Below are 26,297 nucleotides of genomic sequence, written 5' to 3' on the forward strand. Positions count from 1 at the left end.
CATTCAGATCAACTGTATCTGAGACAGCCACTGTGTCTCAAAACTGTAAATCTAAGAGAGAAATGATTTATTTGTATATTAATCAAAATATTTCCACATGCACTGTTGTTGTAGTTCAAAAATGTTATACTGAAGAAGTCCAAGATGAAGATTATAACAAAATAAAACGACTGACAGTACTTTAAACACCATACTTTATGTATTTGCAGATCATTTAACGGTTTTTTAAATGTTTTTCTAGCTTAAGAAGTTTGAGGATTTTCCTAGAAACGCTAAATCCTGCAGTAAATCTGAAAAATTCAACAAATTTGGAGACAGCAGCAATAAGCAAGCCCTATAACTGTCCGTGTCTACACTGTCTATCTAATGCAGGCACCTAAAGAAGTTGCTTGCTCTTAATCTTAGGACTACAAGTGCAAGTGTGCCAACCAACAAATGGCTACAGGCACCTGACACTGGGCCTGTTTGCCAGGGACCAAACAAACATGCCACAAAGGAGAGACCTCTAGTCCAATGTCAGGAGTGTATTAGGGCGTTCTCCATCCTTCAGCTGAGCTCAAAAAAGTCTCCTGCCTCCTTCCCTTCTCTGTCCATGTTGTACTTCCCTCCTCTTTCTCCTCTTTCTCACATGTTCTTTACCTGTGCACACTTGTACATTCACTAAACACAGCACTACCCTCTTCCCTTCCCCACATGCCTCCTTTCTGCCCCCCTCCTCTCTGCCGGAGGTATCGGGTGGCTTGAGTGGGCCATTAGTGTGAATGACTGATAAGACTCTCTGCCCCCAATAATCAGAAAAGGATATTTGCAGTTATTTTGAATCCGTCAGAAATAATAAACGCCAAACTATATCCACTTGGGCTATTTAAGCAATTTCCCCGTGATAACATCCCGTGGGGATTTCATGTGGAATCCAAATGACGACATAATAAAACCACGACGCCTGCGCCCCCTTATCAGGCTGGATTAAAAGGGAATAATGAAACAGAGAGGGTTTGGAGCCTTGTGTGGTATGAATATGATTATCTAATGGACTCCAATGGAAAGGCATGTTAATTCCACTTTTACGCAAGACCTTTCCCAGACTATCTCCTGCCCCTGGCTCCTCCTAAGACCCCTCCTCCCTCACGCACTCGACCCGTTTCTCTGCCTCCTTCTCCTCTTCCTTTAAGTTGAAATAATCGTTCTGCTTTTCTTTTTCTTTTTTTCTGCACAGAAGTCATTATGCCCGCCGTATATCTCTGTGTATGAACGTGAGCATGGGAGAGTGATAAATCCAACCCCCCTCGCGTTTCGCTCTCTTCTTTCCAGTTTGATTGGAGCCATGTTGGCCTCTTAACTTTCACACAAAAGCACTCTAGGCAATTATCAATATTCAGATTTTTTTTTTTTCTCGCACAGAGATCATTGTTGCTTGAAGAATGTGGGTCACTCGTACAAACTCAAATCAAAGTTTCTCAGCAGTCGGTTGAAATCATATTACATGGTCTGATAGTGGGCTTAACAAGGTCCTTAATGTGAGAATACTGGGGCCAAAAAGAAGTCACTTTAAACATACGCGTGAGATGCTCTAGTTTTTATTTATTTGTTAAATTTATTGCAAGACAAATCCACGTTTTAGAAATTTACTTCTCAGGATAGCATTCCTGTGAATGCGTATTAAAATATGAAACATGTTGCACTTTTGTTTCAAGGGCAAACTACCCATCGAAAAAAACAAAAACCATTCCAACACCAAATAAAGATTTAAGTCATGTGCAGGCTTTGCTGTCAAGATTCTGTAAGGATCTTGTCAGACACACATCACTTGTGTATTTTTCAATAGGTGTGGACTGATTAAAAATACTTCTACTTTTGATCAACAACAAAAAAAAGAGTCCCTGACCAGCTCAGACCCGAAGTGGGGGGTCATCATTAGGCCCATTAGGGCCGATAAGACTCCTTGAACCGTCTAGTCAAGTCCATTCTCATCTAGCGAGGCACGGTTGCAGTATTGTGGATCAGCGCACATATCCTGAGAGCAGACGGAGCTCCCACAGGACACAGTTAAAAAAAAAAAAAAAAGCATCAATATTTCATCAAACTACTCTCTCTTTCTGGTCCAGATCAAAGCCTCGACTCCCACAGTCCTACAGGTAGAGATGGCTCTTTTGTTTTTGCTCCTCAGGTAGAGCAGCAGTCAGACTCTGTTCGCTTTTGGAAACCTTGCAACGCTCAGCCCATCCATCTCACAGCTTACTGCCTCGCTTTTGAAAGAGGAGGTAAAAGGAAGGGTAGAAACCGTGAGGGTGAAAACATGTTCCAGAGATGTCCAGAGATTGAACTTCTTGGCCTTGTAGTGTTGTTTTATTTCCTGTTTTTTTCCCACAGGTTGGCCCATATGAGACTGATGGTGAAATCAAATCGACTGTGTTTGTAATTTGTCTTCAGCTGTGCCAACTTCATTCCTCAGTGACATCTGCATCCTTATCATAACTATTGTTTTAATATATTTGCTGTCTTCTATGATTGTGAAGATCCCATCATGCCAGAGGTTGGCAAATGTTTCAGCATTGTTCATGAATGTTCCAGGTTTTTACAGGTGGGAATGCAGACGTTTTCAATATGTTTTCTTTCTACCTAATTATGTGTGTAACTGCACAGCTATGCAATCCAATAAAGGTTAAAGACAGCAGCGTCGTAAAAGTGAGTTGGTACAGGAGTGGATTCACACAAGTCTCTTCCTGGCGTAGTGCGCTAACTTGGTCGTGGTTTCATTCTTCTAGTACGACCATTTTCCTCTACACCAAATTGCAACCAGGCGGAGCATTAGCGCCAACAGTTGACTGCTGAAATATAAATATAAAACATGTGTACAATTTATATTTGTATACTGCTTCAGCCTGGGCGTTTGTCCGGCATTTCACACTCAACTTTTTAAACCTCTATGAGTCCACCATAAATGCATACTCTGCATTTTGCCATACTTGACAGTGTGATGTACTCAAAATAGTAAGTGGAAGTATGGAAGTACTCCGACATGAGACACAGCAGAGCTGTTAGGTGTCAGGAAAGAACCAAGTATGTAAGATCAACATTAAGCCCCCGTAAGAAATACAACATAGTAATTAATCACGTAAACATACACTCCACAAGAGTGAAAGTAAAATACACAACAGTTAAGTAGACAAATGGCTGTTGTACCCACTGATAATACTCTAACACTTTAGCGGATTGAACATCTGTCTTTACTTGGATACAGACGAAATGACAAAATGGTGGATGTAACAATGTCAATGCTGTAGAATTGTGTAGCAGTTGCTAGTAGCAACAGTGTGTCCAACTGAAACCAGTCGCTTGTGGCAGAATGTTTTCTTAAATATAAAGTCAATATTTTTATAATAACAATATCAAACGACAGTGAAAACGCAACGTGAAAGGGGTCACTCATGGTGACGAAACTATAAGCCTTCGCCATATAGCACTATTCAGCCGTCCGACCACAGCATTACTGTTTTGCTCCACTGTCGTTGGTCTAAAAGTGCTAATTTTTTTTTTTTACAGAGAAATCTCTAAAAATCCAACATATTGTAGCATTTAGCAACTAAAGAGCCAGACATTTCCCTCAGGAGTTGGTAGCGACACAGACAGAAACGTGATTTTCAAATAAATAATAGTTTGTCACGTCAACTTAAAAGGAGTTGATATGTCAATGTTGTGTTCACAACTTGTTTCTGCTGCCCCCAAGTGGCTAAAAAAAGATTTAGATTGGGCCCTAAAAGAGGTAAAAATTTGTAGTTATTGGGCAAAACCCAATAAACACTTGGATACTTAATATTAACTGGGCAAAAAAATAAATAAATAAAAATAACTCAAATTAAACTCAATATAGGAAATATAGGTTACACATAGAAAAGTGATCGCTCCCCACAGCCGCCTCGCTGCAGCAGCTGTTAGGCAAAATCCAGTCCATCAGATCATCAGTTACACCTTTTGTATTCATGATATTAATGCAACCTATAGAGAAAATAACTCAAGTGTTGACAATACAAAATTAAACGTGTGCACTTCACCTACAAAAAAATGTACGTCAAAAAAAATGTGTTGTTTGAAATGAAAGCGTCCTCACTGATCATAAATCTAAATGTGTAAATGTGTGAGTGAAAAGGTATTACCAAATATTTTAGACTGATGTATATTTATATAATATTTTCTTATATTTATATTTCTGATTAGGGTAATAAAATATGATAACTGACATTATTCTGAACATTTATTCGACAACTAAACCAACTTATTTACTGCAAAATGCATCTTTGAGTCTTCTAATTTATCCTCAAAACATGTACATTCATAGATGATCTCATAATTATGATAAACACCAAGAAATGGTGATAACATTTTATTTTGTGGGTCTCATATTTTCCTATAATATACAAAGGTAAGAACAATTTAATTTTAGTCTTTAAGTCAGCTGAAGATTAGAACATGTGAAATTTGTCCACAAACCAAAAGAATATTCAAGTTTTTAATAATACATAATACATGAATTAATATGTACTGGGATTTAAATTGAGAATTGCCTCCCAGCTGTTGATTTTAAAAATTGTCACTTGAATCTTCTTTGGATAATTCTTAAGAAATGACAGAAGCCATAAAATAAATGGGCACAACAATTGATATTTCATCGTACTATTATGCAGTGACACATTGCTAATGTAACTGAATGGGAATTCTTCGCCTTTAAGATTAAAGATACAGTAAATGTCAAATATAATAGGAACTAAACACATTTTTGCAAATTAGGAATGCATGTGATGCCTCGTGTCCCTTGATTGTGTCATTACAAAGACAGAATGCCTTCCCTTAATCCACCTTCAAGTCTTTCTATGGCTTTGTGTTTGTCATTATACGTGTGTGAACGTGTTGCTCCCTCTCCCCCACACTCCCTCCTTACATCAAGCGTGGTTTTCTGTCGTCTCTGAACACACCGGGCCTCTCTTCTCCTCATCATCAGCGTCAATCTGTGGCTGTCACTCGGAGCCGGACAGTGACTAACGACACTCCCAGTCAGTCAAACACTTATCACCACACAGGTAACACACAGGCCTGGAAATGACTGACATGAAATGGAAACGTCTCTCATTCTGTGGGCCCGGGAGCTGAAGTGAAATATTAGCTGTGGGAGAGATGGCGGATGATAAGAGGCTCCCTGTTTGGGCTGAAATTGTGGAGGTCCAAGTTCTATTACATTTCTTTTTTACGCTGAAGATCCTGTTTGCTTGGATAAAAGATCGCTTTCTTTTCCCATTTCCTTTCTTATATGCAACACTTCACTATTTCCTTCACAATACGCTTCCGATTTGCCAATGAGGCACTCTCTAACTTTCACGATGAGCTATTTGTGACTTGTTATAGTGAGTAAATAATGCTCATAGCCAGTGGGTCATCATCCCTGAGGCTTTCTGTGGTCCACAGAACCAGACCATAGGCCAGATGAAACCAGACTGCAGCCCGCACAATGTCAATGGGTCACATATGCTTACTCTGTCTCTCCTATTACTCATAGACTCCACCATGTCCTCCCTCTATCCCTCTTTTTTCTTTCTCTCACACATCTCCTTCATGCACACACACACACACAATTCCCCCTGTGCAGAAAGATGGATGGGATGTTCCCAAACCACAGGTGCTGCTCTACTTGTGAGTCTTTCGCATTCTTCACTACACGGTCCAGACCTGCTCAGTTTTTTACTTTTTACTGTTTTCCCCAGTGGTGATTACAATGGTACTTCAGTTGTGGGATAATGAGGAACGTGGAATATTAGTAATGCAGTGTACGATCAATCTGCCTGTCTATTAGCAGCTCTTTGGGAATGAGATTCCAAGACAAACCTCATGAACTTGAAACTTGATGTCCAACGCTGCTCCCTCAAACATGGCCTCCCATCCAAGCTGCCACTAGATGGGGTTCGTTTCATTTCCAACCAGAGTGTTTGCTTTCATATCTGCCTGAACCCTTAACCACAGACTACTCTGCTGTGCAAGCTACGCCACCTTGTGGTGGATATTACCAGTAGCCAGTAACAAAAAATAAAGTAAAGCTCACACTCAGTCTGATTGCTGCTTTATATGTGGACAGTGACATCACAACTTATAGGAGAGTGATTACCGAACCAGGAGTACCTTTACCCAATGTGATAGTCCTGTGATTACCAGGGGAAACTAGAGAGGTTGAACTAATTTGGAAAAATAGAAACTATGATTTGATTGTGTTCATCCACATATTTGTGTTTAGGAGGAAACCAAACACACAAATAGGACTGCAAAATTTTGTGAATCAATTACTCAGTTTAACAGCTGTAGGTAGCTTTAGTTCATTTAAGATTTTTCCATTTACAAAAACAAAGGCTGAGCTGATAAAACTCAAAATACTGTTTAAATCCTAAACCAGTGTTTCACAATCTTTTGGCTAGTGAACCCTTACAAAAACAAAAAAAAAGCAGCATCTATGTGGCCTCTTATCATATTTCAAAAGTCTGTGCATTGGCTGTAGTTTCACCAGAGCGCGATTTCCCGTTGAAACCTCTCAGTTTCATTCAGGTAACTGTTTGAGAGATTAAATTAAGTTCAACTTTATTGTCATTGCAAAGAGAACAAGTACTGAGACATGAATGCAGTTTACCATCTAACCAAAAGTGCAAAAAGCAGTAAAGTGCAGACGATTGTGCATATGTATACAGATAGATAAATAAATAAATAACAGTGATGGGTATATATGAATATGCTAATATATATATATATAAACCTCCTTCACACCCCGGTGCGGTGGTATCCGTGTCATCCTCAAGCTCGGGTCCTCTACCAGAGGCCTGGGAGTTTGAGGGTTCTGTGCAGTATCTTCGATGTTATATATATGAGTGAAATAAATTCAGCCTGTACTGCATCATGTGCAGCAGCAGAAAGGGTAAGTGATTGCAGGTACAAGTGTAAATATTTAATTTGTGAGTAAAGCCACACACACAATAAACAGCTGGATATGAATATGGTGCATGCACGTACGATATGTACAATACAGACAGTAGTATGAAAATGAATACACTATATGGCAGATATTGTGCAACGAGGCCACAAAAAGTTCTCCTCCTTCCTCCTTCAGATTTATCAGATTTGACAAGTTGAAACAAACTCACTCTTAGGTTGAGAACATCACGACCAAACTAGCTAACTGAAAACAAAGTAGTTCAAACTAACTCCACCGCAAACACCTACAACAGGAAAATGCATCAGTAACAATCTAATGATGTCATGTACAGTAATTCCCTGAAAGAATTTACTTTGGCTTTTGCATATTATTCTAAAAACAAGGGGAGTTTTAGTTCTGATCTTAGTACTTCTTCTTTTCTATTTTCACAGTAAACAACTATGGTCATGCATCTGTTTGCACTGACATGTAGCACCTTACAAATAAGTGTTTCAACTGAGTGTGCCAGGAAATTAGTTTGCAAGAAAGTAATGGTTCCATTTTTTTGTTTGTTTTTTTTAGCTCCAAATGGTCAAACTCAGTTTTGACAGACTGCTGTGGAAAAAAAGACACTGTGCTGAAATATTAACAGATCAGTATGCCCCTGTAAGAATTCACTGTGTTTTCTCTGCAGTAAAGAAAAAAAACAATTGCCTGGGTACGAAAAAGTGGATCTTGAGCCAATCTGATAGGACTGGTGGGATACGTCAAGACATGAAATGATTTGGAACTACTGAAGGAAAATCTAATACATAACAGATCTGGAGCTACTTTTAATGTTGAATTTCTGATGAGGCAAAACTGAGGTCATGGCCACTTTTTTTGTTGTTTCGCCCAGAATCAGTTGTTTTTCTCATACTGATCTTGCTTAGGGACTAAATCTGCTGAGAATCTGGTTTACATATGCAGCAAATAAAATTCCCATCCAATATACACCGCATCCAATGTTATTACTTACAACATCATTCGGGAAACAAGACGATAAATTGCATTTTGCAATAGGAAATGACACATTTGTGCAGTTTCACTTCTCACAGTGTGAACCGTGGGAGCTACTTTTAATCACACAGATCAGATTTAAAAAATATCAGCGTTTAAATCGGAATACACAAACTCATTCAGATTATGCTAAAGATGTGCTGAGTGTTATATATTTTATATTAGTGCGCTACAGTTAAAAGAAAGATAAGACATCTGCCTTGGGCCCCCTGAGGACATCCATGGTGAGGCCTCAGCTCTCTCTCAGTTCAGCAGGAACATGTTGTTATTCACATGCCTGATGGTTTCCTGTCGTGAGAGAAAGAAGACGCGCGAAGGAGTAAATAAAAAAAATGTGGTCTCACCTGAGCTCAGCAGGTATGCTGCAGTAGTCTGGTACAGACCTCAGTGGCCACAATAACAGCCCAGGTTTTGTTTTCTTACAGTCAAAGTGCGAGACTGTAATGTAAACTTCGTTTCTCGTGTTTCCTTCCTCCATCTGTCCTATCTCCTCTGTCTTTATGCGTCAGTCAATACACAATAACATTTGATAGATGATCATTTCCCAACTCAAAATCGACTTCAAAATCTAACGAGCGCACAGTCGTACTTCTTTAATGTGTAAAGAAATGTGCTTTGTATTGTAAGTATTGAGTTGATCTGTTTTGCTGTGGGAAGATAACACAGACGGAACAACCCATGCTGCCAACCTCAACCCTAATCCATCAATCTTTGTCTTTCTGACTTCAGATTTATATCAGATTCATTGCAGCAGTTTCTGTGTGGAGGTGTCACAAAGCTGTGATTATGCGACACGTCGCCCACAGCTCACCCATCACAGAAGAATGAAAAGCAGGCCAAGCATCTAGACTTGCATGGCTTTGATGTTCTCAGCCTTCAGTAGCACAGGCCACGTTGAATTTTGATATAAACTGTGTGGCTATAACTAAAACTATGTCCAAGCATTTAGAAGTTGGTTAAACTGAAATTTTGTGCATCGAAAGTTTGTGGGTGCACATACCGTGCCACAGTTCTTCAGCGAGACATCTGTCTATCTGTCTGCCACCTGTCTGGGCTACAGCCGTTGTGAAGCCATCGTGAGAAACTTCTTTCAATGCCAGTTTGAATTGGGATCTGTTGAGCATCCACTGCGAAACTGCCAAGTCATTGCTAAACTTAGTCGAAGTTGTTGCAAAGATGATGGCACAGACTTGTCAATAGGAAGAGGTCTAGTCAGACTGAAAATGTTGTTGATTGAACTGACCACATTCAAATAGGTTTCCTACCACACCAGATACGTTATACCAGTGAGAGTACTCAAATACTTTCCCATGTGTAGTAGTTATAAATTGTTAAATCGCATCAGGATGTATTTGAAACTAGTGTTAAACCTCCTTCCTGCTTGTTTTTGTGCTGTGGGGGACAGAATAGCAATGAAGAAAATTGCAGAAAGTTTTTAATTTATCTCATTTTTAATTGTTTTTTATTGAGTTACAGCAGCAAACAAGAAATACACAATGGAACAAATGTAAACGTAGAAAAACACTTTGAAAAAAACCCAACAAGTATTTACAGTATTATACAGTTTATACAGTGATTCCAGAAAAAAAATGTGTCAGGATATGAATGTAATTATAAACTGTAAAGACTTTCTTACTAACAAGTTAAAAATGTTATTATTGCTCTGCTATCAGCAAGTAATGCATGAAGAACGAAAAAATTTGATTATGTTAAAGTAGGCTCAAGTCTCAGGTTTAGGGTTTTAGGATATATGGGCATTTATATGGAAAGGGCAGGGGTAGTATCAGTGTCTGACATGACAGAGGGACGTTTGGGGACTGGCTGCATTTTACTGAGCCCTCCTTTGCCCAGACCTCCAGCACACTTCACGATCCTCATGAGGTCTTGTCTGAACCGGACTCCAATGAAGACGTACAGGAATGGGTTCAGGCAGGCGTGAGTGTACGCCAGGCTCTTGGCAACCTGTCCAGCTATATCGACACCGATTACAGTTTCACATTCGGTCATAGTGGCATTAGCTGCTTGAGTGGCCTCCACTATCAGCAGACTATTGTAAGGCAGCTGAGAGAGAACAAACACAAACACCACAGCAAAGATGACGCGTAGGGCCTTGTGCTTTTCAAAGTTCCTGGCCTGCAGAAGTGTGCGGATGATGACAGAGTAACAAAAGAACATGACGAGTAGAGGAAGGAAGAAGCCCATGCAGATCTGCAGAGACAGAACCAGGATCTTCGTCCGGTTGTATTCGTTGTTCCAGTACACCAGAGTACAGGAGGTCTGCTGTTTTTGGTCAGTCTTCACCTGGGCGAAGATAAACTCAGGTAAGGCCAGGAGAACGGAGACAAACCAGACACCCAGGCAGGCAAGTTTGCTGTAGAACAGCCTCTTTTTCTTCAGGTTCTGGGCCTTGGTGACTTGTACAATTGCAATGTAGCGGTCCACGCTAATGCAGGTGAGTAAGAACATGCTGCTGAAGAAGTTGATTTTATAGGTAGCAGACACTATTTTGCAGACACTAATGCCAAAGTCCCAGCCCTTGACGGCCTCGACAGCCCAGAAGGGCAACATGCACAGGAAGAGGAGGTCAGCCACAGCCAGGTTTAACAGGTACACGTCAGTCATTGTTTTCAGGCGGTTGCGCACGGTGGTGTAGATCCAAACAACCATCAGGTTACCCACAGCGCCAAGGATGAAGATGATCCAGAACAGAGGCGGTTCATACTTTCCACGAAACTGCCTGACCCAGCTTCTGTCGCACATGCCCGTGCCTTCAGCCGTCCATCCATCATAGTCTCCAGTGGTGTCCTGCAATCAAAAAAACAGATTATGAGATGTGGCACTGCAGAGGTGAAACAGATACACTGCACTTCTTTCCTTGTTTTTATTTCCTGGCATGTTTTTTTCTGCTGTAAGGGATTCATAACACAACAAGCTTCTAGCGGGGATTCAGTGACATGACATCAAACGATGTCTGTGACGTACATGTTAACCAAATTGTGCAAAAAAAAAAAAAACTGCTGTCAGGTGCAAGTGTTATGTCTGTGCAGGAGAAACCACACTGCACAACTTCCTGCTGCTATCTAAGCCTAAGGGGGTTAAACCATCCTTAGGGGCTACAGACAAGGGGCCTCGCAGCAGAGCTCAGTACCCCAGAAGCATGAAGTTTAGATTTAGGGCAAAGATAAACAGCAGAGTGAAGTCGAGGCTTTGGTTTTCACAAACAATGGAAAATTTGATGCCGGTGCGGCTGTAAATGTCACATTTGAGTATCCTACAGATGTCTGCTTGAGATAATCTACAGTATTTGGAGCATGAAATCAAAAACATAAACACAACAGAAGAAAAATACAAAACAGATCATGTTTAATAAAGAGCATTCACGTGGTTTTATTCACACAGGAACATGAGTTTTAAGTTTTACCATATGACCTTTAAAATTTAAAATTGAAGTGCTACGGCATAACAAACACCGAGACACACATGCATCTGAAAACACAGATGTTTTGTCTCCTATCTGTCAGACAAAATAGTCATCACAGTTTATTCTCTTTTTACTCAGTCATACAGACATTAGCATGTGTTACATAACCGGTTCATTGTTCTTCACTGTTGCCATGGCTGCAGATTATTATATTAATAAACCAACCAACCAAATTATTATAATATATCCAAACTGAATATATCTGTTGTTTCTTTGTGTGTATTTATTCCGTCTTAATTGTACATCAGTGAAAATGCCTTCAGTGATTCTTGAAGATTTCAATAAAAACGGTTGAATTAATGAATAAAAGTGAATACTTACAGTTAAACTTGCAGAATAATCAGTATAATCAGCTGTGGTCATTGACCAAGTTGTACTTGGCTCATCCATGTTGAGGACAGGAATATAAGAAAATACAGCTTGAAATCCTAAAAAAAACAGAACAAGGAAAAAAATATAGCATGTCAAATTAAGTTAAATGAGGCTTAATAGTCTGAAAAATTGTATATATATTACAATTTTGTAGCAGTGTAATAAATCGCTTACCGATTCAGTGATGAAATGTGGAGGCTAACTTCTCAGTCACAGTTCTGCTTCGTTGTCTAGAGTAGTACAACTAACTAACAACTAGACTCATCTTCACTTGCTTATATGGTTTCTCTTTAACCACAGGATCACGTGCTGACATACCACTCCATCTGTGTCTCGGTGTGAAGAAAAAGAACACCATGCGACCTTTGCTTCTGTATTTGTCTGTCTACCAAATACAGTTTTGCAGCACTATTATTAAAATAAATTATCTTTGAACGGTGATAACGGTGTGCTGGTTTCAGGGGAGAAGCTTTTAGACTTCACTCACTAAATCATGGCCATCAGGCTGGAACCAAAACAATACACCCACATTCCTTCCTCGGCTAAATTTGTTTTATCAAGTCGAAGCTCGTTTTTCACACACTTTGTGTTCAATGTTGAAGCAATTCACACCACAGATGAGTGATGTATGAAACTGAAAACCGTGAGGTGTCATTAAAGCACAAATCTGGAGGAGGCAGACAAGATGTTGTAAGACCCGCTGTTTCACGGGTCTGCCAGCGTGGTCTACTGCTTGTAGTCTTTCCTCATAAGATCCTCTTACCGAATAAACAAGTGTCAGTGTGCAATGCAGTGCCGTGTGAGGGAAGTCTTTTGGTGAAATCTAAATGTTCCGGTGAATTTTACTTGCAAATAAGCGGTGATGACACATGCCTTGGGCTTCTTCAACATCCTCTTTTACAAGACCATCTTACACTTAAGGTTTTTTGAAAATGAAATGAAAGTTAAATGAAAATAGGGATGCTACTTCCATGTCTGTAAATATGAAAATGGAGCCAGGAAGCATGAGTTTAGATTAACATAAAGACAGTCCATGGAGTTTCCCATGTTTTTCTAAGATGTTAGAAAGTGGATATTTTTATCTTTTAGCTCACCTAACCGGCCGCTGTCTGATTAAGCTGGTATCTAAGTGGTATTGATTTCTCCTCTAACACTCAGCAACAAAGTAAATATGCATATTTCCAAAATCACTCATTTGAGTTCTTCTCATCCAAGTCGAATGGATGTCTAATAGAAGCCAACACATCTACAGGCTACCGGAATCAATGTCTGCAAAGTTAAAAGGCATTCATGTGATGTGTCCTAAAAACAAGAACCGTCTGTGGAAAACCTAAAAATATAAAGTTCATTGGTAATGCCAAGAGTATAGGGAAATGGATAATGTGACAAATAGTCACGTAGCTGACCACACTAGTACAAAACATGGCTAAGTAGAAAGTCCCTACCATACAGACTGCTTCCAAACAAAACTGAAAAAATAAGCAAACTCGTCTTTAGAACATGAAAATTTTGAAATCTTTATTGGTCAAGGGTCAAAACTTTCCATCAGATTTCTTGTGAGTGTCTCGCTTATGTGGTGGCCCTTATTCTGGCCCTTGTTAAGTCTCTCTGTTGGACAGAATGAGGTGTAATGTGTCTCACAGTTTCACTTCCAGAACTCAGCCTCAGCATATCGTGATCACTCGATCTGGGGTGCGTGGGCCCTCCGCTCTTCATATTTCTACCAAATGTTGGTTGCATTTCTCGGTTTTCATCGGTGAGGCTCAGGGAAACGGCTATGTCATGATGAGATGAGAACTTCTGCTTCTGAGAACTAGCTGTTTAAGAATGTGGCAGACAAAGGTTTCAGTCACATAGCAATACTAATAACGCACATTTCAGATTGCATCATGTCCAAAGCTCTGCAACCTCTATGACTTTTTCGGCATTATGTAACTTTGTGTTCTAAGTACGATCACTCACAAGAAGTATGTAACTCTTTAAGGAAGTGTTTAACTGATTTCGGTGAAACTGGATCATATTTCATGGAGAAAATGTTTCCTGTTTTCTCTCCGATGTCCTCCAGCTGACTCTCAGTGAGTTTCCTGATGGACAGTAAAGAAAACGTCTGCAAACTGTAGCCAGGCTACCCAGACTGTAGCCTCAAAGCACGACTGGAGTGTTATTGTTTGTACCACAGACGTTTTGGACCACGTCGAAGAAGACGCTTTCACACTTGGGCTGCAGGTGAATGAATGGTGGCAAGTAGAAGAGCCAGTGACATGCCAAAACCGAAGCTGAGCAGGCACACAATTTAACCAGGATCGGGATCCTCTACGGACTTGATGACAGTGGCAAAGAGACCAATAGTGATGCTGAGCTGGGCTTCTTACTGTTGGACTACTAAGTAACATTAGCTGGCTGTTATGTCTTGTGTTACATTTGACTGATGTTTGACTGTTTGCAAAGTTGTCGACTCTTAAACTGGGGGTGCTAAATTGCAAAAATACATTTTTTCATGCAAGGTTGCTTGACAACAAGACAAAACCAAAACAAAGGTAAACACAAAGGAACAGTGAGGTGTGGGAATCCGTGACGCAAACAATCAAAGCAGTGTATGGATGTGTTGCATGCGTGCTGTGGAGTTGTTGCAGTGCAGAAGCAGGTGTTGCAGGGTAGGAAGGACGGCAGATGTAGGAAGTGAGAGCAAACACATGGACCAGCTTCTATCACCCAGGTGAGCTTAATCAGCGGACGGCCCTCCTGTGTCAGCTAGTGGCCCGCTCAGGGTGGCCAGGACAGTCTCCAACGCAGTCAAAGTTTTATATGCACCTATTTTTACACCTACTCGAATGTACATACTCACCTTTGTTCAGCTTTGTTGTTTTCAGCTGTGTGTCTATTTCTGTCTTTCCTGTAAATTGTTATCGCAAGGACAGAGCAAACTGCTGTAGCTGTGGTAAGACACCTAAGTTTTATTAAATAAAATGGATTTGACGTATGAATGATACAGAGATATGTACAGTCCTCTGCTACAGAGAGTCACAGTGGAAAGGTCACAAAGCATACATACTGTACATGACTATGAGAGAAAAACGCAGTTTGCCCTTTTCCTAACCTTTACAGTAGAACTATGCTGCTATGTGATGATGACAAATGACCTGACAACCCTCCCACTGCTGAGTAGAGAACAGTTTGGGGCTTAAAAATGAGTTCACAGGTGAGAAAAGCCATGAATTACTCAGCAGTATGGGATGATACACAGTTTACAGTTTCAGCTACAGAGAGTATCACGGTGTAGTGCATGTTGACAAAAGGGGAAAACCTTTTTTTTTTTTGTCTGATTAGTCCAACACACTCTATGTTACATTTCACCCAGTGTATAGTGTGGTCTAACATGACCTCAGTGAGTTTCATAAATGACAACTTTCATGTGATCAAATGTGATCTACACCGCCAGTCACAATGTTGAGAAATGAGAAGTGCATTTGAATCATAGTCGTCAAGTTCAACAGTGCATTGAGTTTAAAATAGGACATGCAGTGTTAATGCACTGTTTGATCTAAAATAAATGGCACACTGAATGACAAGAGTGTCTCTTGAGCATGACTTGCATATTTATTAATGTCTAGTCGTAAGAATACACTGACTCGATCTCCAAGCTTACACGAACGCTCACGTTGCACCGCACATATTCAAAATGTTAGCACAGAAAGCCATAATGTTGATAATAATAACATCTTTCTAGATGTATCTTCATATCATCGCAATGACGATCAAGTATAGTACATGTTTTGCATAATAGCTAGAGGACCTGACGGGAGACTGACGTGTGTGTGAGTGTTGAGTCATTTATCTACATCTATGCTTTTTCACGGAACACATCAATAAATCTCCAAGATTAAAACACACGGAGCAATCATTCTCAGAAGTTACTAAAGTATGTAGTAGTATCTGATATCTGCTAATCTTCATACGTGCCACCTTCCTCTAAGATATGCTGTCTCAACATTTTACAACCTTAATCACTTGTCTCCAGGCTGGTATGTGGTAGTTACTCAGTCACATGCATAAAGCCAAGGCCTGCTGATCAGGAGATAAAGTTGAGGAGCCAAATCGAGGGAGAGACAGAAGATCTATGGAAAAAAAGTACACCACATACATTACATTACATTACATTTAGCAGACGCTTTTATCCAAAGCGACTTACAGAGGAGGACATAAGCTGAGAAAGGTGTAAAGGAGCACAGAGTAGTTGTTAGTTTTGTTAGTTTTGTTAGATACATATACATACACGACCTTGAAACACTCAACAAAAGATCAATTTGCTAATTTGCTCCAGAGCTCTTCTTCTACCTGTTGCTTTTGAAATAAAGACCTACAATATTGGCACTGGGGTTACTCAGGGACTCTATAAGGAACTTTATTGTTGGTTTGTTGGTAGGTCCATCACTTTGGTCCAAACTTAAATATCTGAGCTAACTACTGGGTGGAAACATTCATGATTCCCAGATTACTTTAACCCTAGTAACAGCATCAGGTTGACATTTGTGGATTTGAGTGAATCGAGCGTAATAATCAGGTATAAACTCTCCAGCACTTTGGTTTAAGACCAAATACCTGCAAAACTAATTACCCACCAATCAGCATCAGTTGTACTTTGTGCTAATTAGCAAATGTTACCATGCTGCTAATCTAAAATGGTGACCGTGGTGAACGTTACACCTGTGTAAGCAAGTTAGCATTGCCATTGTGAGCAGACCTTAGACCAGACCCCAGTCGCCTATGGATTGGACCCCTATTTGTAATGATAAACTTGCTTTTTAAAGTGAGACAATTGTTTTTTTTATTTATTTTTTTTACTGATTATGAATTTCACTTTCATTTGTAAGGGGAAGAAACTGTACTGTACTTTAGAACTCAAAAGTTAAGGCTACCTGACCTGTTGTTCCTCTGGAAACCACATCGTGTTCACGCATCACGCAGGACATCACCTTATTATTGAGAAATTAACGTTATTTCTCAAAAAGCTGAGGGATCATTCTGGAGAAAAACCAAACAACAGATTTTGACTTTGTCTGTGAAACTGAGAAAACCCCTTTGATGGCTTGTCAGTGAGCAGGAAGCTACTGTCATTGGGCACATATACTCATATGACATACATTAACAGTTGCCCCATATTGTGGGAAAGTACTGTCACTGTCGCTGCTCTCAGCAATGCGAGAGATTGAGTTTGGTACTGACAGAAACTAGTCACCACTTCCTGTGTACCTGCTCGCTGTGATTTATTTCATGCACTGATAGACAACTGTTTAGCATTTGCATCCTATCTGAAATTAAGAGCAGCTTTCCCATGACAGTTACTCCTCAGCTGCTACTTATAGAAAACAGATGCATGCAAACGTGAATTCAAATACACGAGCAGAAAAATGCAACACAATAACAAATTCGAATGATCTTTATTTTGATATAAACATGTGGATAAGATACTTTTATCACTCATATTTTATTGGATATTTTTGAAAGGATGTTGATTTCACCAGGTGTTTGTTTCATTGGCGCCTTTTTACCCAGACCCCTTTTTTTTCTGCACCTATAATACGAAAAGTGACTCAAGTGACGCAAAAAAAGAAAAAGAAAAAAACAAAACAAAAACAGAAGTTTAAGTCAGGGCAGACTGTGGCTTGAGGAGTTTCACTGAAAACAACAAGGGGTTGACGGTTGACTGGTGACCACCTCGCCACAATCTCATTCTACTCTGGTAAACACATGCGAGGCAAGCAGATGAAGTGATTAAATGTGTTGAATCAAAAAATAAGAAAGGTGCTAAAGAAGGTTGCACCTCACGACCATATGAACATTTGTGTCGCTTACTGGTTTCCTGATATTTATTCTGCTCAGCAAGTGGGGGAGGTTCTCTTGTCTTATCGTACTAAATCGGTCAGTCTCTTTGATTCAGAATAACATTATACAGAACCAATAAAGACTCCATCATAACAGTCCCGCATGAAGGAGATAATGTATGCAAACGTGGGGCTTCCCTGCTTTGACAGACATGCAACGAACACAAGAACAGCAACATCCCCAGTCTAACCCAAGGGCAATAATTGCATTTCATCCCCCTTTTTCTCTCTCTCTCTCTATAAACATGTCCTATCTAATAAAGAAAAAAAAAAGCCTTATTGCTTTGAAATTGTTACTGTTCATACTCCACTCCACAGTGTTTGCATCCACCCTCGTCATGATGATTGAGGTATCAAGGGAATTCAGGAGGAGGCTCGGGGACTACTAAAGCGTGCACCATCCTCAGTCATGTGCACATATGTTCCCCCTACTCTCCTTCATTGTTTTCATGGTTTATGAAGAGATGTATACAGTTTAATAAACTGTGCATCATTGCAGTATGGCGCCCCCTTGCTGAGCCCCAGACACAGTGATGTTTACAACGTCTTAAATGTATCATAATTGATTCATTCATATTTTAATTCTTCCACCTTTTTATTGTTTATCAGTGACACAACACCATGAAGCCAATCCCGGCATGTGCTGGGCCAGAAGAGAGAGAAACTCTGGGCATGTTGCAGTCTGATACATCATGTAATGCAAATGTTAGAATAAAATCATCCTTCTTAAAATTGATTTAATGTTTAGATGATTAAAAATGTAAAACACTATGACGATGCCTCCCTGCAATGACTTAACTCACTAATAATGACCACATATATTTGGTAACAGCTTTTTATTACCCCATACTTTGCACAATACAAACAAATGCACATCTAGTGTAATATAGGGTAGATGTATCATACTCTACAAGAGCATTACTTCATGAACATCATGTATATATTTTTTTTCTCTCTCTTACACTCCATCACCCACAGCAATACGAAAAGTACACAGTTAGAGATTCCAGACAAAAATATTCTATGCCCTTTGTGTAGGGAAGTAAGGAAACCGTTCTAGATCACTACCCATTGTCGTTCAATATGCAGAAAAAATAAACGCAAGAAAATTTGGTATATCTTCGATGATAAGACTTTCGCAGAATGTCGCATCATTGGAAATATCTGTGTGTGAAATGCTAGTTTTAGGGTAACAAATTAAAGCAAGGGGTGACCTCAAAGCATCAGGAAACATTGAAGCTGTTCACCATTAATAAACAAACCGGCTTGGGTCAAACTCAATAAAAACTGACTTACAAAAAAAAAAGGGGGGGCTGCTAAAATTAAGACTAAACACCCGGTGCTAGAAAGCTAAATATTACCTATAATCATCAGATAGATAAGACTGCAAAGCTTCAGGCAGACAGTACATATCTGTCCAATATCAACAAATGGACAAGGCCTCTTCAAACAGGGACATGATAGTAATTGCATAGAGCACTGAGGGAAGTCTGCTAGCTACTGTAAGTGAGCTCCAAATTGAGACGTAGAAAAAAAAGCACAGCTGAAGAAGGCTCATTTGCGTGTTCAGTTGGGTGTACTGCCAACCTCCCCGCGCCCCGCTCTCTACTAAAGCCAATAACTACTGAAGATGCCAGATAAAGCATGAATAAACAATTCCTTGTGGAAGTGCTTTTTTTCTGTCTCTCTTGTCTTACAGCAGTGGAACTGGTGGTTTCTTGTCCAAACCACAGTCATAAATTTTTCTGTCTCACTCTCTGGCCACCTGTTTAACCAGCTGCCTTGGGTAGAACTCATTCGTTGGGCTCATATCTGAAACAGACAAAGCAGCACGAATGAAATTAGGCAAACTTCTTGGCAAGAGGGTTTTCGCTTGTGGTGTTTTCCCTCTAAGAATACACCACTGTGAAAGGACTCGATGATATTCACGTTGTTTTATTCCTGAAGATGAATACTCACCTCTGCAATCGTTTCCTAATATCTTTGATCTGCTCATTCTTCTTGGTTAGGATCTCCTTCATGTTGCGGTAGGCCGCGGTTTGCTGGAACTTCTTCTCCAACTCCTGCACGAGATGCAACACACACATGAAACACATGAAAATAACTGCAAAGAAGCTGAACGCAACCACAGAGTTCCAACTGTCTCAATAACTGGGCAGGATAGCAACTTTATCTGGCACAAATACTTCTGGGTGTACCTTCTCCGCCAAGGCCAACTGCTCCTGTACTCGCAGAAGCTCGTGTTTAGAAGAGATCAGGTTCTCCTGCAGGTCCTTCTGGGATACAGCGTTGGCGCTAAGAGTCCTTTCGTAGTCCTCCCTCAGAGCTGCCACTGTGTCCTCGAGACTGTTGATCTCCTGGGATTTAGCAGCCAGCTTGAAGAGGACAAAAAACAGAAGTACAGATGGAATGAATGGCTACTACACCTTTTACACTACAGAATCTATACCCTATTTCTATACACACTGACGGACACAAGCAACATAGCGTTCAGCTGGATACGTACCATTTGAGGTCCGGGTTAGCAGATAAAACCAAATGACAGCAAATGATCAGATGCAATAAAATAAAAAACATAAAGAGCTAAAAAAAAAAAGAAGCAGTAATATGGACAGCAAACACAAAATGTCACCAGAGAAGAAGATGACGCTGCTTTCAACAGTACCTGCTGTTCACCTTGGGTCTTCTTAAGGTCTTTCAGAGCTCTCTCTGCCTTGGATTTCTCATCGAGTGCACTCATTGCCTAACAGAATCAATCAGAGCAGAGAGTTCAACATAATACAGAAGCTGTGTTATTGAAACAAATGTATGGCTAATTGTTATACCTGGCTCTCTAAAGTCCGCAGCCTGGCTTTCAGCTTATCGTTTTCCTCCTGTAGTCTCGTTATCTCCTGAAGAAATATTAAAAAAACGAAGGAGTGAAGAATATGATCATGAGGGCAAAACCTTTTTACGACGAATCTGTAAATGTGATTCATGTGATTCACAACTTTCCTCACCTTGTTAAGAAGTTCTGACACCCCACCTTCATTCAGAGGTGCTAGCTTGGGTTTGCTTGTTTCCTGGTTGATCTGAGAATAACGTAACACTTCACAACTTGAAACATGACGATACTTTGCAACTATCGTGAACATGAAACGCAAAAGAATAAACACACAAAAACACCCTATTTTTAAGTCGAGTCCTGTTTTTACCGGAAATCTGGAGATGACTGAGGTGTTAATGGCCAAACCCATGAAAGAGCAGAGTATCGCGTTACAAAGTTGATTTTGTTTTTCCTTTAAACCATGCATCATGAAACCACACGTCAACCTCAGTCATGTGTAACTTCTGAACTGCACGGCTAAGCAAGGCCAAGGCGGCCTGACACACAAAACCTGTCAAAATGGTGAAGGAACGCCGTGCTGCTCTCTAGTTACTGAATTCCATGAGGGTATAAATATCCTTTGAACGCATGATTAATGACGACCGCATTAACGGTGATGGTTGAAGGTCTGCCTGTGACAGAGCTGCACCTTATACGCACCTTATCGGCGGTTTTAAAGTCAGTCTTCTCAAATTCAGCCACTTGTTCCAGCAGCTCCCTATACGGGTAGAGCAGAGTAAAGAAAAGGCGGTGAAATAATAAGAACAAAACAGAAACGAGAACAGAACAAAAGATTTTATGCACAAATTTTATTAATAATGAAACCTCTTTCTATAGGCTACAGTAATGGAAAGTTACAATAACACTAGATAGTGTGAACCTGACCTCATATCTAGTTATCTATCGCTTCGCATAACTGTCACCCTGTCACCACAATGTTGATGGCGATGTTGATGTTTTTGACATGACGACTATCTACTATTTGGCAGTTATGCAACTTTGGCGAGGAAAATGAGCGCCGTTGTTCTTGGTGGCAGTTTAGCACTTATGATAAAAGACATTTGCTTGTGGTGAAAACAACAGCTCTCTGAGAAGCTTAAATGTGGTTTTTAAAAAGGAGCTGAAGACACGTAGGCTGTGACACGGGGCGTATTCCTGGCTTAAAACACCATATCAGTCACGTAGAGCCCTCCAAAAAAAAAAAAAAGAAGTTTAGGGCTTGTTTATCCACCCACTATCTGCATATTACAAACAAAAGAACATCTTCAAAACATTCGACAAGGTGACAGAGGTCAGATGTTACGTGAAGTTCACCTGAATATCATAGAGGCACATTCAAACCTGTTCTGCGGAGCTTTATAACGATCACACTGGCCAACAGCATTAGTTCATATTAGTTCATAACATGCTGACAGCAGTCAAGTGTGCATTTTATGACCTTTTGCGCAGTTGCTGAAGATCAGCACAGATAATATGAAGGCAGTGAACATGGAAAAGTCTTGCTTCCTCTATCTCAGTGGTAAAAAGAGGAACAGGATGACGTGTGCTTTGGGCTTTAGTGTCATATTCAAATGTGTGTTTATCAAAGGCAGCATTGTTGAACAACTGCCACTGATATTCTTTAATCCAATGGCAGCACTGCATATTACTGTTTATCTATATGACAAACTCTGTGCTCTAAAACCTGACTGTATTTGTGCCAAAGAGCCTTCGAGAAATGTCAAGAGTGCATAAGCTGCATTCTGACAACAGTTCAAATGGGATTTATCTTTAATGGTATCACATGTACATGCCCGCATTGCTCTATGTTCAGGCTTGTAACATGAGAAAAACACTCTAAGACACTCTCGGCATTCCTGCTTAGTAACAACAGAAATAAGGAGCTATTAGAGACTTTATATTATTTTTATTATCACATGTGGCCAGGGTTCATTTACCCAATATGAAATTACACGTCAATTTCTGTAATTAAGTAATGTAACCCACTGAATTACAAAGAAAAGTAATCTAATTTGAAAACTTTCTTATTACTTCAAAATCAAACACAAAATATAGCATGTTATGTATTATTAGTATTATATTAGGCCATATGTGTTTTTTATGATTTAATAAAGCATTGTCATGAAAAAAAGCTTCATAATTTTAATCAGATATAATCAGAAGTCCTTGACAATGTAATTAGAATCTAATTACACATTATTTTTCAAATGTAATCTGGGCCTGCAGATGGTCACACATTTTTTGCCACCGTTAATTATGAAGGACAATTTTAAAGAGTTAGTTTAAAAGTTTTTTTTTTCACATTTCACTTTGACCTGGACACCCACTGATGAGACGTCTGTTATTGGAATTTTTAAGAGACGAAAAGCAATGAAAATATCATTTGAATTTAAAAAAATTCAATAGAAACTCCAACGGGTCTTTCTCCAAAAAATAAAAAAGTCCCTGTTAGTGAGACAGGCCTGCCTATCAACAGTTTCCCTCTGAAGGGAGAAAGAAAACCCTGTGAACAATCAGTAGTGAGGATTATTATTAGTGAGGATTGTTCTCATTGACTTTACACTCTTTAAATTCACTTTTTTTAATGGTTTGAGATTGGTTAACATTCTTCACTCTTCACTGGACTTGCAGCGATTTTTTTTGTTTTTTTGCAATTTCAGTTAACTGACCTTAAAATAAAGTGAGATGGTGGCAGTAGTTGTGGTTTTCAGGCGTAACCGAACGTCACTGTGAAAAGGAAATCATTGCAATGGAAAAAAAAAAAAAGAAAAAGAAAGAAAAGGTTGTATTCACATAGTGCATGTGCGTGTGAGCATGTGGCTTGGCAGTGACCTTTTTGCTTGGCACAACATGCTAGAACGCTGAGGAGGAAGTGGTACAATATGGAGGTTTTTTTTCTCGTGAACATCAAGATGAAATTGTGTGTTCAGAGGCCTAGCTCACTTCTTACTTTGGTGTGTCACTCTGTTTGACCTTGAACTGTCACATCATTTTAAATTTGAAAATGTTTGGGGGCGGCGTTTAGCTCAGTTGGTAGAGCAGCTGCCCCGTGTGCTGAAGGCTCAGCCCCTGCTGCAGAAGCCCAGGGTTCGAATCCGACCTGACATGTCATTCCTCGTCTCTGTCTCCTGTCAGTCTTCAGCTGTCTCTATCAAAATATAAGCTTAAAAAAGGGCAACTTTAAATTTGAAAATGTTTTTACAGCTAATTTAATGATCAATTATCTGCACTGTGCTTGCACCACAGCCAACAAAGATAAGATGTGTGATTTTTTTGGTGCATACAACATAAATATCTTGCAAGAGCACATTTAATAAATAATATTATTAGGTCTCCGGAGGTGCTTCATATTCTATAATATTCATATAAAGATGTATGTGGACTCCTGTGGAAGCAAACTTTAATTATGTCACCTTTTATTAAATGTTTGCAAACACTCTATTAACCCGACAGTTAACGGGGAAGCCTGAATCTGAATCTTTCCTCGTCGCTCACCTGTTCTCCAGCTCGGAGATATCACTCTGCAGTCGGAGATAAAACTTCTCCGCCTGTGAGAAGAGCTGCCGGAGCAGCAGCACATTGGTGTGGGCCGTGTTGATGAGCTCCATCTCCACCTCCCCACGCACCACCGCCTGCAGCCCGTCCAGCATCTCCCTCACTTCGTCCACTGTGAAGGTTTCGTCCGACAGCCTTCAGAAGAGAAGGGGGAGGCGTACACATTATTGGTCAATCAGAACTGTGAAAGTGATATTTATATGCAAACAATGATACCAAAAACTTAAGTATGACCACTCACCTGCTGTCTTTGAGTTCCTCGAAGCATGAGTCAATAGTCTTTAGTCTCAGGAGCCTCTTTGAACGTGCAAATCGCATGTAATTGATGACTTCACTCTGATGGTGTTCATTAAACCCAAACTCAGCCTGCGTGGAGACAAGACGAGAGAGTAAAAAGATGAAACAGGAGACACAGAGAGAGACACACAGAGAGAGAGAGAGAGAGAGAGAGAGAGAGAGGCTGTAATGGAAACCACAACTAGCTCATGAGCTAACATCAAGAGGATTTCCCCCTCTGCTAATATGTGACAGGGCCTGCTCACATGAGCTCACAGTGTGCTATCTTTGGAGGAATAAAATAAGAGCATTGACGTTTAACTCACAAAAAAGCAAACAGGTGGTCTTGGCTTATCCATCCACACAACAACAACAACAACAACAACAGAAGCAGCAAACGATAGCCAGCTTACTCACCATGGTGGCTGTGGAGCTAACGTGAATGTCACTAAGTTAAATGGGTGTTTCAGCCTCTAGTTTAGGCCCCGCAGCCAGCCGGACGAGAAGCTAAAGTCGCCGTGTGCTCGAAGGTTCTAGTGAACTATCGTACAGTCAAAGTTAAAGTCGGTTAATGCGCTGAACAGGAGGCAGAGGAGGGACGGGGGCTTATATCATCGCTTTAAGATTATCTGGCAGATCGGCTAGGCTAGCTGGTCCGAGCTAGTGTTTGCCTTGAGAGTGCCTTGGTAACGGAGAGGAGCGTCATCACCTTGGTTACGGGAGGTGCGTTCAACGGCGCTACGTACATCGCGGAACAAACAGTGTTGTGGTCATAACACATATAAAAAACGAGATAGAGAAAAAGTGTAACAACATTTTTTGAGATCTACTCTCACCAAAGAATTGTTTTCCTTTCTTCCTCAAAAGAAAACATATGTTAAAGGAATACTCCACGTTGAATTCCAAGAGAATTAGATATAAATTTCTTAGTTTTCCTATCTCTCCTAAATCGACACTTCAAAACAATAAATGACATTTATCCTTGCGTTGAATTTTTAAGACTTGTGAAATGAATGTGCTTTTTCGTAAAACAGAAGTTAAAACACTTGAACATTTATTGTTCTGTTGCAATCTATCCTATCTGATTTGTTTTGGAAAGACTTCAAACATTGGTTAACCTATAATAATGATAATGTAGATGTGCCACCCCTGATTTACAATAATGTGAGATTTGGTTTCATAATAGACAGAAAACTAGAATATAACATAAATAATTTGGTTATACTCGCCAAATACTTTAGATTATTTATGATAGATAGATAGATAGATAGATAGATAGATAGATAGATATTTGATTGGATATTAAATATAGCAACTTAAACATTTAAAATGGTTTTACCAGGTTTCATTTGTTAATAAATACCAGACATGGCTTATATTTAGGTTCATGTATGTATATGATATATATGATTTGATGCAGAATTGCTCTAAATATAATAAAGATAGATAGATAGATAGATAGATAGATAGATAGATAGATAGATAGATAGATAGATAGATAGATAGATAGATAGATAGATAGATAGATTCTACCTCTAAAAAATATACATGAAGAAATATACATATTGACTCTTGTGCAATAACTTGTGCAAACATTAATACAACAAACACAGCCATAATAGTTGAATTACATATAGATAAATATTGATGTTACTATAATCTTTAAGAAATGTCAAATTATTATTATTATTATTATTGTCATACTATATAAAAGGTCAAAAATGTGTCATTCTATGAACTCATAACGAAAGCCTGTAGTTTTTCTGCGTCATTTTGAAAGAGCTCATTCTTAACACACACACACACATATATATTAATATTCTTAGTCACAGCATGATAACCAAAAAGAGTTTTTTCTCAGGA

General features: G+C 39.6%; 2 protein-coding genes across 3 annotated transcripts; both read right to left on the bottom strand.

Moving 5' to 3' along the window:
• Positions 1–9,451: 9,451 nt before the first annotated feature.
• ccr9b (chemokine (C-C motif) receptor 9b) lies at positions 9,452–12,580 on the bottom strand. The gene is made up of 3 exons (XM_010747362.3): positions 12,030–12,580; positions 11,805–11,911; positions 9,452–10,807 (listed from the first exon to the last, which is right to left on the bottom strand). Exons 2-3 carry the CDS (start codon positions 11,871–11,873, stop codon positions 9,761–9,763), a joined length of 1,116 nt encoding a protein of 371 aa, XP_010745664.1. The 5' UTR covers positions 11,874–11,911; positions 12,030–12,580; the 3' UTR covers positions 9,452–9,760.
• Positions 12,581–17,396: 4,816 nt separating this feature from the next.
• lztfl1 (leucine zipper transcription factor-like 1) lies at positions 17,397–25,175 on the bottom strand. Of its 2 annotated transcripts, none has more exons than XM_019276246.2 (10): positions 24,852–25,175; positions 24,400–24,524; positions 24,099–24,293; positions 21,264–21,321; positions 20,737–20,808; positions 20,563–20,628; positions 20,403–20,480; positions 19,936–20,094; positions 19,697–19,800; positions 17,397–19,549 (listed from the first exon to the last, which is right to left on the bottom strand). In XM_019276246.2, the coding sequence occupies exons 1-10, from the start codon at positions 24,852–24,854 to the stop codon at positions 19,531–19,533; spliced, it is 879 nt and encodes a 292-aa protein (XP_019131791.1). In that variant the 5' UTR covers positions 24,855–25,175; the 3' UTR covers positions 17,397–19,530. The 2 variants fall into 2 exon arrangements, with proteins under 2 accessions (XP_019131791.1, XP_019131790.1); XM_019276245.2 differs by having other exon boundaries at positions 19,936–20,112; positions 24,852–25,172.
• Between the last annotated feature and the right edge of the window lie 1,122 nt (positions 25,176–26,297).

This window comes from Larimichthys crocea, chromosome XXIII, assembly GCF_000972845.2.
Source record: "Larimichthys crocea isolate SSNF chromosome XXIII, L_crocea_2.0, whole genome shotgun sequence".
NCBI classification, from domain to species: Eukaryota; Metazoa; Chordata; class Actinopteri; family Sciaenidae; genus Larimichthys; species Larimichthys crocea.

Excerpts from the sequence above, each read along its gene's own strand:
- ccr9b (XM_010747362.3), bottom strand. The coding sequence starts at position 11,873 with ATGGATGAGCCAAGTACAACTTGGTCAATGACCACAGCTGATTATACT. Across the intron at positions 10,808-11,804 it reads ATTATTCTGCAAGTTTAACT|GACACCACTGGAGACTATGA; the intron begins GTAAGTATTCAC and ends TTTTGATTGCAG.
- lztfl1 (XM_019276245.2), bottom strand. Across the intron at positions 24,294-24,399 it reads GAGGAACTCAAAGACAGCAG|GCTGTCGGACGAAACCTTCA; the intron begins GTGAGTGGTCAT and ends TCTCTTCTGAAG. Across the intron at positions 20,809-21,263 it reads ACTTTAAAACCGCCGATAAG|ATCAACCAGGAAACAAGCAA; the intron begins GTGCGTATAAGG and ends CGTTATTCTCAG.